General features: G+C 40.6%; 2 protein-coding genes across 2 annotated transcripts in view; both read right to left on the bottom strand.

Moving 5' to 3' along the window:
* Positions 1–2,819, bottom strand: part of polr2c (RNA polymerase II subunit C) — a 6,459-nt gene extending 3,640 nt beyond the window's left edge. The window contains exons 1-6 of the mRNA XM_019865284.1: positions 2,628–2,819; positions 2,080–2,129; positions 1,714–1,782; positions 1,337–1,389; positions 1,027–1,155; positions 899–950 (exon numbers count right to left, since the gene is read on the bottom strand). Of these exons, the coding sequence (XP_019720843.1) occupies positions 899–950; positions 1,027–1,155; positions 1,337–1,389; positions 1,714–1,782; positions 2,080–2,129; positions 2,628–2,713 (439 nt within the window). The 5' untranslated portion in view covers positions 2,714–2,819. The remainder of the gene's footprint in view (positions 1–898; positions 951–1,026; positions 1,156–1,336; positions 1,390–1,713; positions 1,783–2,079; positions 2,130–2,627) is intronic.
* A 1,365-nt stretch (positions 2,820–4,184) lies between these two features.
* coq9 (coenzyme Q9 homolog (S. cerevisiae)) lies at positions 4,185–14,347 on the bottom strand. The gene is made up of 9 exons (XM_019865283.1): positions 14,234–14,347; positions 12,326–12,518; positions 12,036–12,171; positions 9,596–9,738; positions 9,398–9,482; positions 9,174–9,278; positions 7,082–7,237; positions 4,878–4,931; positions 4,185–4,650 (listed from the first exon to the last, which is right to left on the bottom strand). The coding sequence occupies exons 1-9, from the start codon at positions 14,289–14,291 to the stop codon at positions 4,615–4,617; spliced, it is 966 nt and encodes a 321-aa protein (XP_019720842.1). The 5' UTR covers positions 14,292–14,347; the 3' UTR covers positions 4,185–4,614.
* Positions 14,348–14,572: the final 225 nt, after the last annotated feature.

Below are 14,572 nucleotides of genomic sequence, written 5' to 3'. Positions count from 1 at the left end.
TATATATATATGTGTGTGTGTGTGTGTGTGTGTGTGTGTGTGTGTGTGTGTGTGTAAATGTGTTTGTGTGTGTCTGTGTGTGTGTGTAGGCGGCATCACGGTCGACTGGTTAGCACATCCGCCAATAGGTTAATAGTGTTTCAAACTTCCCCAAATTTTTTTTTAACTAATAGTATACTAAGTACTGTCCTGCAATGTTGACTCAATAAAAATATAGTTCTTTTTTGTTTTGTTTCCCCCCAGCGATCACTCCACTTCCTTTTACTGATGTTTTCGGCTTTTTGCCATGGTATCATTTCAGTACTGGTATCAAGGTATTTCATGCAAGTATACTTGCAGATTTGCCACCCAGTGTGAAGCGAGTGGGATGAGAATCAGCACCTCCAAGTACAACCACGGTCCTTAGTCAGAAAAGTGTGGAAAAATGAGTGGTTTGCCCTTTCACTGGTCTCCGGGATCAGTTCCTCTCACAAGCAGAGAAGGTTAATTCTTATTAACAGTATTTCGATCGATACTGGTCGCTCAACATTTCTAACCTCCCCTATGGTCATGAGCGGATATACAAGCCACTGAAATGAGTTTTCAACGTAGGCTGTGCAGGCTCTCCCTGAAAGATATTCAAGCAGGTGCCTCAGGGTCAAGACATTACTCCAACGCACTGAGTTGAGCCAGATGACACATCACTGGTGAGACGTCCCGGGTACGTCCCACCAGGAGCAAGGCTTGGGGAAGATTAAAAACATGCTGGAAAGACGATGGCTCCTCATGATCATCCCAGGAAAGACGGATGAAAGCGGAAAGTCTGGTCTTCTCCGCTTAGATTGTTGTCCCCGTGACTCCACCCCAGATATATCAAAGAAAATGAATGGATGGATGGATGGATGAAGTTCAAGTTTACCATTTCGTTCAGCGTAGTCATTAGGATCGTTGTCTCGACTCCTGGATGTGACCTGAAAAGAGACTGAGTGTCATGAAATGTGCTCACCTCCAATTGGGGAACTGCAATTACATGGTTAAATGACCTACTGGGATAACTCTGTGGTTGTTGGACAACAGGTCGCGAGAGGTGACGTTGCGTGTCTTTTCATCAGTACAACGAACATCCAAAGTCAGCTCAACAGAGCACTCTGGACAGAATTCATCACAGGTGCAATCCTGAAGAAAAATGTCACAATGACAGGAAGGATATTATTTATAATAGGGAAGCTCATGAAATATATTTTAAAATTCACTGGACTACATAAAACGAATGAAAAAAATTTTAAAGTTCATTTTGCATGCTCTGTACCCGTGAGATTTTCCTAACGCAAAAAGTTCAATGATGAGTGGAACTTACCCTGGAGTACTGCATTTTTTCTACAATATCGTCACTGGTGAGTGGGATGAGACCTGACAACAAAAGAGATCTCAACTCAACTCAACTGTATTTATAGAACACTTTGAAACAGCCATCGCTGCATACAAAGTGCTGTACATGGAGCAATTTAACATATACAACAAACAGTAAAGCAAATCAGTAATAAAGACGGTAGAAAGCACCGAACAGCAAAACCAAGAACAAATCTAAGTCATGTTGAGTCAAATGCCAAAGAATACAAGTGAGTTTTGAGGCGGGTTTTGAAGATGGGCAGCGAGAAGGCTTGCCGAATGTTCATCTCTCAATATGTATCCTGTAAATTGTAGCTGCAAACCTTATAACCATGTCGAACATACCAACTCTGTGAGCGATGAACTCATCATGCAGTACTGATGAATTGGCATCAATCTGGATCCAGTCAATTGCTGTGATGGAGTAATGCCAGAATATTAAATGGGTACACAGTTGTGAATACCAAAACAGTATTTTGTAAAATATGCAGAAAGAAAACATGCTTTGTCCAGTTTAATTCCATTTTCATACTTATATGTCTATAACAATTAAAACTATATTAGCTACTTCTGAAAAAACGAGAGAGAACCGGCCTTTGCACTGTATCAAGTAATTATAGTATGCAAATGATCATCTTAACTATTAATTCCCAATCATTATGCCATAAATCAATCTTTTGTGGAAACGATTCATTTAAAAAGTGATCCTACCAACTGTGGGTACTTCTGACATGAAGACACGTCTAATTGAATTGGCAACCCTAAAAACAGACAAGAAATGTTCAGGCAGGATCGTGTTAACATTTATCTCAACTCAACTGTTTTTGTCGCACACTTAAAAAAAAACACCGCTGTATATAAAGTGTTGCACATGGAGCAAAAATAAGTTATACAACAATAAATTAATAACAAAGACAGTAGAAAGCACAAAAACAGTAAAACTAGAAATCAAGTCTCACGTTGAGTTTATAATGTTAACATTATAAATGTTAACATAGTAAAACTAGAAATCAAGTCTCACGTTGAGTTTATGTTAACATTATAAATGTTAACAAATAATACTGATATCATAAACATGCTACAAGTAAATAAAGTACGTATAAGGCTTCCAAGTTGCACAGTACTGGGCTACGTGGGGGTAAATTAACGCACCCCTTTAAAATATCAGCTAAACTTTTTTGAAGCACTTGTCGCATAAAGACGAGACATAGTGTCCTACAGTAAAATATCATTGCAAACAAAGATACACTAATACTCACGCCAAATCGGTATTTTCAATGACAAACTTGACATTCTCATCTGTAAGTTCTGTGATTTTTACAGTCGGTTGGTTTGCATAAGGCATTGTAGCAGAGAAATCGAACTAGAAATAATTATGGGCTAAAGTATCCACTATTTGTAGATCACTACTACTCCTATTTTCTTTTCTTCTCTTTTTCCGGTTCTCGTCTTCTTCGTCTTCTTGTTCCGCTTCTTTGGCAAACAACATTTGGCGCATTACAACACCGCCATCTTCTGAACTGGAGTGTTGGTCTGGGTAATCCTATTTAACGACCTCCGATTTAATAGCCCATTCTTTCCCAAATACAAAAATAGACATTTAAATTTAACTCACAGGAACTTCTCTTTAAAATCTCTCGATTATTCAAAGCTACGTAGTGACCAATGAAATAAGAATAAGAGACATCCTCATAATTGGAGAGCGATAACTTTGCTTATAAGATTCTCGATAATTACAGAAACTCAGTTAGGCTTTTTGAAAGGGAGTTTGACTCAATTCACAATATTAGATTGGTATTGGACTTACTGGACTATAGACATGATTCAGGATAACCGATTTCTTTTATTTTTAGAGTTTCAAAAGGCCTTTGATTCAGTTTAGCATCCATTCACTTTTACTATGCTCTATGTGAATAGTTCCATAACTTTAGGTAATAGTACCTGTGTAAGATTTTAGATTTAAAAAAACATACTCCAAGGTTGTGGCAGTTGACCGCTTCTGTTCATTCTAGTCGCTGAAATGCTATCAATTTTAATCATGAATGTTCATATTAAGGGGCTGAATGTGTTGAATTGAAAATCGTGTTCCTTCAGTTGGCAGATGCTTGCTTTTGAAAAATGAGAATCGGATTCCCTGAGCACTTCAAGACATATAATATATTCTCAAAGGCTTTTAGGGTGAAACTAAAAGTGAATTATGGACGTCGTATGACTTCCCTCTGCAGTCAATGAATGGGATTACAATTTAGAAATAGGTTAAACCAGGGGTGTCCAACCGGTAGCCCTCGGATTGCTCCCAAATTGATCGCGGGAAGCTTGATCACATCACCCCTTTACTAGCCAACTTGCATTGGCTTCTGGTTCATTTAAGATGCGATTTCAAGATTTTGCTACTTACTTATAAAATAGTACACGGCTTAGCACCTTGCTAACTTGTTGACTTAGTGGCACCGTATGTTCCACCCCGAACGCTTCCTTCACAACACGCTGGTCTTTTAGTGATTCAGAGAGCCCAAAAGAAGCCCGCAGTTTCTGGAGCGTTTTCTATTCGGGTTCTAGTGCTCTGGAATGCCCGACTCGTGGAAATGAGAGCAGCTACCTCAGTTGATATGTTTCAAATCCAATTTAAGACTCATTGTATACGCCTGCATTTTGTTGCACTATATGTTGGCTGCTTGTACTTTGTTGGAAAAAGTCTTTTTATCTTCTTTGAGGAGATCTTTGAGTTAGCTCATGGAAAAAAAAGAGGAAAAGCAACAGGGGTGCATTTATATTAAGTGTAGCGATCAAAAGACATTAATGCAAAGACCAGACTTTGTCAAAATTCGGTGTGTTTTATTTTTATTGTGCTGCTGATTGCCAGAATGAAATCTTGTAAGGGATTATAACAATTGTCAAGCAGACTTATAAAGGGCGAAAAGGATTAAGCGCTCAAAGACTTGGTAATGAAAATCCAGTTTTTCTTATTCAAATATTTTCAATCTGACAACCGTCAACAACTTTTTAAAATGAAATTTGACAAACATAAAACCAGTCTTGAATCCTGAGTAATTGCATTTTTGAAGACAAACGGTCAGAACAGAAGAGTTAATATTGGCGAGTTGAACAAAACAAAAGTTCTTGCCCTGCAAATGACCAAGAAATGCACAGACCCCAGGCCATATCGAATAAATATATTTGAACATATAATTTCCATTTTGTGTTAAATGAAGAGGGTTGGGATCTGTTCAGTCAAGTCGGTTTGAATCATCGTCTCTGGTTCATCCCGGTGAGATTCTTCAGCTGCGGGCACAAGCAAAACAAGAACAATTTTGATTATTCGGACAATTCACGCCATTACAATTACAGTTCGTGTAAAATCGTCTCTTAAAATTGATTTGAAAACTTACTGCTGGTGTGATTTGTGTGTGTGTGTGTGTGTGTGTGTGTGTGTGTGTGTGTGTGTGTGTGTGTGTGTGTGTGTGTGTGTGTGTGTTCTATACAAATGGTAAGCATCTCAGAAGACTTACGGTTACAGCAGCCCCCATGAGTCCTTGCACCACTGCTGTGCCTGTTGACTGCATCTGAAGAACCAATAACATACTAGTTACAACTAATATGTGAATGAATTGTGTTTTTCTCTCTGCTGAGCCTTACATATTTACTTGGCTGGCTGAAGGAATTTCTTCACAGTTATATGATATGTAAACAGTGGACTCCCACATACTTACGCTGCGGCATCTGTGGATTTGCAAATGTACTGATAAAAAAAAAAATACATATAATTTTATTTGTTTTTTTTCTTGAATGCACACCACTGCACAAAGCATTCTATGCACAACTTTGACTGTTTTCTTGTCAAGTGAGCGTCATCCTGTGGATTCATCTGAAGTATTTCGGAAAATGTTTATTTTGAGTCCGACTGTTCAGTCAGAAACTATGGTCTGGTGAGACAAAGATTGAACTTTTTGGTGTGAATGACAGGTTTCATGTCTTGGGGCTTACTGGAATAACTTGGCATCTCAATGTTTGTATTTCATGATGTCTTGTAGAAAAGTGTGTTGGTATGGCACAAAAAAAAAGTCATTTATCTTTGAATCCTTGAATTTTGAGAAAAAGAAAATTCTGTGAGTCAACTTTGAATATAACTGTAAATAGTTATAATATAAAAACTATCAATAAAATAGCAATTAAATAGTACCAAAAGAAAAATAACACTAAAAACAAATGCCGGTTGTTGCTGCGCGCTTTGGCCTCTTAAAGGCAGCATGCTGCTGTGCATGGATTGAGTACACAGAATGAGAACCGAAAAAGTTGCATGTAACTTTTTTTTTTTTTGTAGAAAGCCATTTTTTACAGATTGGGAGGAATTCGTGCCTTTGCCTAGTGTTAACTTACTAGTGTGGATGTCTTTCCACGGTATTTGTGTGTGAATATTCATTATTTGAAGGAATATCACTTCTAAAGTCAATGCTATTTTCACATTTGATTGGGGTCCTCTACTTACTTTAGCATTCGCGATGTTTTAAAAATGAAGCATGTTTTGCATTCAAATACACAATGTGGGCAAATCTTCTTGTTGTGTATTTAGTTTTACAGTAAAGAGGAACAGGGGTCTCAAAGAGCTTAAAGGACGCTTGGGGACGGCAGCATCACATGTGCTACATCCTTGCCACGCAAGCATCATGGTGCATTCATGGTACTTGTAAACGCACCACACAATTTAAATTAAAAAAAAAAAAACTTTTAAAAACATTAATTGTTTTTATTAGATTATAACGATTTCAAGATCGAGAGAAGTCAAAAACATGATTAAAATTTCAAGTCATCGTCCAACCATAATCTAGACTAAATTTTTGTACTGGTTGCACTTGTGCATCCACCGCTTTGTCCTAAGTTAGCTGCACCAAACTTTTTGACCGCATCACATTCACAGAGCCAAAACCTATAGAAATTCACCTCCTGAAGAATTCATCTGGAATTTTGTATTTTTTTAAATTCTGTCAGGAACATTGTCACTGACTGCGCAAGGAAATATTTTATATATGTTTAATATTAATAATAATTAATAATTTAATTCAAAGAATAAATCACTCACAAAAGTATTTGCTTGGCAGTCAAATTTCAACAATTCACATTGCACACACATGCACGTGCACACATATTTTTAAATAAAGGCAAGGCCCCAAACAGCCTCGCTTTTGTTTACATTCCCTCTGCCAACTAATTGGCCTGTCAGAAACAACAAGAGGTGAAAAGTTGCGAGAACAAGTCACACTGTACTGTCATCTAATGGCGATTAAAAAAGTACAATTAAAAAGGAAAAAAAGCACAGCTCGGTTGTTACGACACTCGTCCGAGGCCTCCAGCAGCTGCGCAAAGCTGTCGCCCCGGGGGCGGGGCCACGGCTATTGAGCCTCGTGGTAGCCGAGGGAGCCTCGTCTGCGGCTCTCAGTCATGTGAATGGGACCCAGTCAGTGGTGCATACGCTTTTTTTTTTAAAAACCGAGCAGACTTCAGGTGGTTGTACGTCAACAACCTCCAATTCTTCTCAGTGGCCGCCACGCTGTGAATTTGGGCACAGCCGAGAGCACTGACATAAAGCATTAAATTTAAGAGCTAGAAATCAACATTCACAACTTGTTCAACACTTTTTTTCTACAAGGTAATATTTTCTAATTCATGAATTCAACGGTTTTGAGGCTTTTGAAGACCCCGCTGTAACCCAGTATACCTGTTTGGCAGAAGATGCCATGTTGACTATATCTTGAATGCGGTTGTCAAGGAAGTTCCAAGTGTCCTGGAAATCTGAGGAGGAATCCTGAAGCATCACAAGCTCAGTGGTGTTATAGATGCCAGTCAGTGCTGCTCTTTTACTGTACCAATTCATCTAAACAGATGGAAATGGGAGACAATTGAAATTGGCACAGTCTCAAAACAAACGCGACTGTAGCTGAACTATTCAAGATATTTGGAGATCATAGTTTATAGTTAAGAGCCACTGGACAGTCAGGTAAAGTCGTACAGTCACTTTAGCTTTACACCATAAGGATCGCTAATCAGTGAGTTAGAAAAAAAATACATAAATAATTGATGATAATTGAGAAGATGGAGCAAAATATCTTTTTAAGAGGGGCTTTTCCTAACAGTGGCACAAAATGGCAAAAGTTGGGAAAGCCCAAAGCGCAGTGAGCGGCAAAGTGGAAGTGTTTGCGTTATTTTCAGCAGGAATAACTGTTTGCAAAGGTCTGCGATCGTTTGTGACCTTGAATGAACCTTGACCCCTCCCCCTCCCCCCCCCAAAAAAATCCACATTCAGTTCGATAGCAATCAATTGCAAACCTCTGTTGCTCAGTGGGATAGAGGCTAAAGTCATAGCGGGCAAAAATGTTGATTGTTTACAGTTTTTAAGATGCCTCAGCTTGGCAATTAACTCCTTCAGTGCTACAGAGCATTTCCCAGGCCAGACGAGAGACATTGTCTCTCCAGCATGTCCTGGGTCGCGCCTCCTGCTGGTGGGACATGCCTGAAACACCTCAACGGGGAGGCGTCCAGGAGCCATCTGAATCCGATGGCTTAATCTGGCTCCTCTCAACGTGGAGGGGTAACGGCTCAACTCTTGAGTCACTCCCGGATGGCTGGGCTTCTCACCCTATCTTCAAGAGAGTGCCCGGACACCATGCGGAGGAAACTAATTTTAGCCACTTGTACCCAGGATCTTGTTCTTTCGGTCAGACTCATAGCTCGTGAGCTTAGGTGAGAGTAGGAAAGTAGATCGACCGGTAAATCGTAGGCTTTGCCTTTCAGCTCAGATCCTTCTCCACCACGACAGTCCGATTTGGAGTCCACATCACAGCAGACGCTGCACCGATCCACCTGTCGATCTCCCGCTCCCTCCTGCCCTCAATCGTGAACAATATCCCAAGATAATGAAACTCTTCCACTTGGAGCAGGATCTCATCACCAACCTGGAGAGGGCACTCCACCCTTTTCCGACTGAGGACCATTGTTTCAGATTTGGAGGTGCTGATTTTCATCCCAACTGCTTCACACTCGGCTGTGAAACGCTCCAGTGAGAGTTGGAGAGCCCTGCTTGAAGGAGCCAATAGTACCACATCATCTGCAAAAAGCAGAGATGCAATACTCGGGCCACCAAACCAGATCCCATCAACGCCTCGGCTGTGCCTATAAATTCTGCCCACTAAGGTTATGAACGGAATTGGAGACAAAGGGCAGCCTTAGCCAAGTCATACCCTCACTGGAAAAAAAAATCCCACTTACTGCTGGCAATGTGGATTAAACTCTGACATCGGTGGTACAGGGACCTAACGTACGTATTAGGGGACTCAGTATGCCATACTCCTGAAGCACCTCCAACAGAACTCCCCGAAGGGCACGGTTGAACGGTCCAGGTATGAATTTAAGGCCACCCGTATTTGAGTCATGGGTTCACCCTGGGTAGCCCAATGAAACATTTCTAGCTATGCCACTGGGTAATGCAACAGTTACATACTGACAGGGAGCGCCAAAATCTGTTAGTAGCAGCGGCCACAATTCATTTCACAATTCAGGGGTCCGCCGTAGATAAATGTTCATGTGGGGAACACTCAGTATGGACTGTCTTGGTTCGCAGAACCGATCAATGACGTCATTGAGCCATCGTTGAATTAAAGACATTGCGGCTGATCACAAAATGAGCATATCAGGAAAAAAATATTGGCCGATCCAATCCAGCTGCTTCTATCAATGTAAAGTCTAGCCTAACGACGGGGGAGCAAGGTGGAATATCCAGATAAAAAAGGATGCATAAGATCAGGCCAACTCACATCTGTAGATCTGTCTCCAGCATAGTACCAGATGTCATCCACTAGGGTGGCAAGGTGTTCCAGACTTTTAGGGATGTTGTAAGGAAGGAGCAGAATGCTCATTGCCTAAGGACAGAGCAGCGAAGTCAAGAATCTGAGTCGTTTTACTTTGGTCCAAAATTCTGATGATGAGCATATTGACCTGGCTTATTATATGCTGTGGGACGTCACGATGCACACTTTACCTGTGGCCATGTTTCTATGTAGGGGATGTGCATCCTCAGTCGAGCCTCCACAGCATCCCTCAGAAAGTCAGCAGTTTTCTTTGGTCTGCAAGAGAGTCATCAAATATTTCTGGAACTTTAACCCTCCAGTATATTATTACATTTACATTTGGACAGCATTGTAGATGTGTGTGTGTGTATGTGGTTGCATGCACCTACTCTGCTTGGCCCAACTGGACCTGCTTTTGTTGTTCAGCGAGTGTCTCTCGCAATTGTGAATTACAGTGAGCGATGAAATGTAGGACCAGGTCTCCAGCTCCATTGTCGAACATACCAGTGGAAGCAGATGACAAACCTAATGTCTAGTTCCAACACAGACACCGTTACAAGCAGTCCAGTTCATCATGATCAATTCTGAATGTTATCAAATCATTATTAGCCTGCCACACACAAGGCAAAATGAAAAAATGAACAGCCACTTAAGTGTGCAGGGTTCAGCTACTACTTTTTACGAGTGGTCGAAGGTCTGCTGCTGGTTGTGCGGCCGGTGCACGCCGCCGCAACGTCACCGATGTAACACCGGATTGAAATTGCATATGAGGGTTCAAACACACAAACATGTTTTAAGGCTGTAAGACCCAGGCGCATGCCGACTCGCAGGGTTTCCCCCAGTGCTTTACAAGCCTGGCGGGCAACCAGGCTTTTCTTGCCCATGGCTTTTGAAAGCCATTTAAACGGCTCAGTTCACCGGTATACGTTCGATTTCACATGGATTTTTCAATGAGGCGTAGCAGTCAGTTGTTCTAACAGCCAAGTAGCGCTAATGCTAGCCAATCTATTCGGCTAACAGTTATCATCTATGGTGCTCTTTTTACACAATTCCATTGCTAGTTTATGCACTGTGGGTTCTGGGAGGATTCAATAGATCCTCCAGTTGATTAAAGAATCTGGCGAGTAGCACCTGATACCCGAGTGCCAGGACTGAACAACGAGACCAGCGTACTGAGTCTGTGTCTCTCCAATGCAAGATCTCTGGGGCATTGAAAGAGATTACAGTTTGCTCGAAATTGCAATATATTTATGTAAAAGGTCAGTCTATCATGCAGCATGTAAGATTTATTTCAGAACTGGGGCTTTTATTTAGGAGAACGTTGCTTTGTTGAGCCAAGGTACCCGTTTTACATTCGTAAAATCTCCTGGGTAACCAATGACCAAAAATATTTTTGAAAAAGTATGAGGACTAAAAGGATACACAGGCTGATTGTACATTTTCCATGCAAAGAAAGAACATCTGATTTTTTTGCATGTCTCTATACAGAGTTTGCATTTAAAAAAAAGACATTCTGTATGTATTTAAAAAAATAATAATAATACAGTGAATGGAGGTGAGACAGCTTCTCAAAATATTGACACTCTTCTTTTTCTTCCCTGTTTCCACTCCCTGTGGCAACTTGCTTCTTCCATGACAATCATGCGCCCTTTTTTTTTATGGTTTAGAGCAGGGGTCGCCAACCGCCGGGCTACTGGTCCGCAGGTCATTTGGTGCTGGGCCGCACAGAAAGAATACATACCTTACATTCCTTCCGTTTTATTCATTTCGGAATCTGAAAGATGTTTTATTTTGAAAAATTACCTGATTCTCTATTATATCAGTCTACAGTATGTCACTCTTGACGCAGGTGAATGTGTGCTTCTCGGTAACGTGATAGGAAATGAAACCCAGGAGCTAGCAAAATGAATAAAAAACAAACCACTTTGAAAATTTTTTTCAGGAAGGGGAAAAGGCCCAGCCAGGAGACAGAAGAGAAGCCTATGACTTTCAAGAAAGCGAAGGCTACATTTAATAGACAGTATCAGGAGTCCTATTTCAAATACGGCTTTACCTCAACGGGAGATTCACACACACCAAGCCTACTCTACATAATAAGCGGCGATGGTGAATCGTATTTTTCATGCACTTTTTTTGCGGCGTATCTTATTTTGAAGGCATGTTTCAACGTTACCATAGCGACCAGAGAATGTTGCGGCCAGATAGGACGTTCCTTGTGTCATGATTCGTGTTTATTATGTTTCGAAAATACCACATTTTTCATGCAGGTCATATCATATTATTTTGTTGTATCTATCTGGCCTTAAAGGTCGGTCCCTGAAAATATTGTCTAACATGAAACCGGTCCGTGGGGCAAAAAAGGTTGGGGACCTAAACCTCTGGTTTAGAGGACCTATCTTGTCAAAGGTTCCATTTTTTAACTAAAAAGCTCACATCATGTCACTTCATTTTAGCTCAGACAAAGTAAACTGGAATCTCATTTTCATTCATAATAGCGGGCTATTAAAATATTAATTGCAAAATGCACAAAAAAGTAGTCAAATTGAGGGGTGATGATGATCATCTTTGTCCCATCTGTCCCCACCTTGACTTTTATAGTTTGAATGATATTTTATGGGAAATTCACATTTATTCACTTCTTCTTCACTCCCAGCGAACCATTCATGTTCTAAAGGCTCACTGTCCACTCTTCATTTTAGTGACTGCAACAGACCAGTGAAAATGTTCAGCCTAATTCTGTCCCAAATATTGACCCTCCATTTTCAGGAATTAAATCCAAACTGTTCGAAGTTAAAACACATCCGCATTTGTCAGTTGATTACATCTCACCTCAGCCCCAGCTGCCATGGCCTCCAAGGTCCAGCCGTGCTGTGGGACAAATTCCAAAGCAGCATTTAGGATTTTAGCTTGAACCTGTTCCTCTGTTTCATACTCCTCATCTTGCTCTCCACCCTGATCCTGGTAACTTGCACACAAATAGGGAAACATTCAATTTCACTCAGGGACCTACCATAAAGATAAGCAAAATTTATAACAAAATAATTTAAACTTAACTCCAAAGCTATCCTACAACGTGCTTTTCATGAATACTTTACATTTCTAGCTGTTGCAGTACTGACCTATGTCTCCCTCTGGTGGACTCATCTGCTAATGGGTTAGCTGCTGAGTCTCCTTGTGAAGCTGTTGCTGGATCTTGACCAGGGGAGTGTGTGTATTTGTTTGATGTGGATTCGTCCTGAAGCCTTAGATGAGCACAGCTAAAGCCTCTTTTGAGACTGGCATGCTGAAGGTTTGATGTTGGTGCCACCACAACTGCAAGGAGCAACGCTGTTAATTGACTACAAGGGATTTATTTCGAGGAGGCCTGACCACAACCTTATTAGCAATGTAAAATTTGGCAAAATGTACACCACAATGACACATCGTAGAAAGGTACAGATGACGACTGACGGAACCCTTTCTACAATGGAACTTTCCTGTACAACTGAGAGCCTCCACAAGAACAATGACACATATAATTCAAGGTTTCCTGTAGTGCATCAGCCTTTTGGGATGCCAGGCATTTCAGACTTCTCTTGCCACTGCCCGCCAGACTATACGTAACTTGTTTAGAACAACTTTTACATGACATGTTACGGAGAGAGAGTCAAAAAACATAAGACACTTTCTTTTTCCAAAGTGTCAAAAGAGCGCTGGAGGTGACAATTAACCCATTTGACAAACGATACTGTGATGAGGCAGAGCAGGGGAGAGTTACCACGGATGTTCAGCATGTCATCGGAGCAGCCTTCTGCGAGCCGCAATGGTTAACATCGAACTAGCTCTTACTCGCCGCTGTGTGAGTTTGGGCACTCACACGTGTGCATATACACTAGGGGTGGAACAGCTCTCAAAACTTGTTTAAATGGTTCGGTTAGACTGTATAAGTTCGGTTCCCGTGGATTTATTAATGAGGCATAGCACTCAGTCACACTCACAGCCAAGTGGCACTAATGCCAGTCAATGCATTCATTTCAGAGATATCATCGATGGTGCTCTCATTTCATTGCTTGTTTATGCACGATGGGTTCTGCAAACATTCGCTACACATGCTAATACTCCCGACCGGCACCTGATACCCGTTTGGAGTGCCAGATTTGAGAGGGAGAACAGCGTACTGATTCTTGGTCTCTCCAATGCAAGATCTCTGGTGCATCAAGAGATATTACACTTTTCTTGAAATTGTTTTACGTTTATATTAAGACATCAGTAGATCTGCAGCATGTAAGACTTATTTCATAACTTGTTTTATTACAGTTTTTTTTAGGACTGTATTGCTTTGTTGAGTCAAGGTACCTGTTCAACGTTAGAAAATCTCATGGGGAACCAGCAAAGAAAAATACTTTACAGAGTATGACTACTGCTCGCTATAACACTGTTCATCTTTCACGGCTTCGCTGTTTCACTGATCTTGTTTTTTTTTCGTAAACAGGGAACATTTTATTTTGTGCGGTTTCTTCCAACCCTTTCGGGGACAGGGGTTACTAGAGTAGACAGCTATTCAAATGTTGTTTTCTCTTATATTAAATAATCTTAATGTCCCAGTTGTGCATCAACCACAATAATGGACCTTTATGTGTGTTGCCGTCCACTGCCGTTATTTTTTCCCCATGCCTAATAAAAACATTTGAAAAAAAATCTTGATGCAGGTTATCATTATTTGTGCATGAAAGGGTTAATTAGATTGTTGTATTCTGTAATGCCTTACAGTTTAATTTGAATGCCATTACAATATTAAATAAATGTTATATCTGATGACTTGTGTTTTTTTTAGAGAATGGTACACCTTACAAATTCTGTCAAGGTATGTAAGCATCGGAACACAACAATGTTTACGTAAGCTAATTCTGTCCTTCACTATCACCTAAAGTGCCTCGGCCGAGTTGGCTAGCATTATCTTTCGACTACGCACCAAAACAACGCACAGCATATTAATTATTTATAGAGTTCTGTTTTAATTGTGCATAAGCGGAACACAGGATAGTTACCGCTGCAGAGACCCCGAAATGCCCTTCCTGCACGTATCGCTCTCAGTAGCGCCGCCATATCTGTTTTTCGGACAAATAATACGCGTCACTTTTGTGCGACACTGGAGTGAAGATCCTTTTTCAAATATCTTTATTTAATGTATGACAATTACAAAAACAGAGAAACCACATTTTGTATCTATAACGCTGGGGTGGTAGAACAACACAATCAGTAAGAAAACGAAAAAAAGATATACACACACAGCATGGGGAGAAAAAAATTATAAACATTCAAAATATATTGACATAAAAACATTGGACTCAACACAAGAAGAAATAGTTGTGAATGTTTTCTGTTTC

The sequence above is a fragment of the Hippocampus comes genome, unplaced genomic scaffold (assembly GCF_001891065.2).
Source record: "Hippocampus comes isolate QL1 unplaced genomic scaffold, H_comes_QL1_v1.1 scaffold180, whole genome shotgun sequence".
In the NCBI taxonomy this organism is placed as follows: domain Eukaryota; kingdom Metazoa; phylum Chordata; class Actinopteri; order Syngnathiformes; family Syngnathidae; genus Hippocampus; species Hippocampus comes.
The sequence above is the reverse complement of the archived record's forward strand: the minus strand, read 5'-3'. Positions and strand labels throughout refer to the sequence as shown.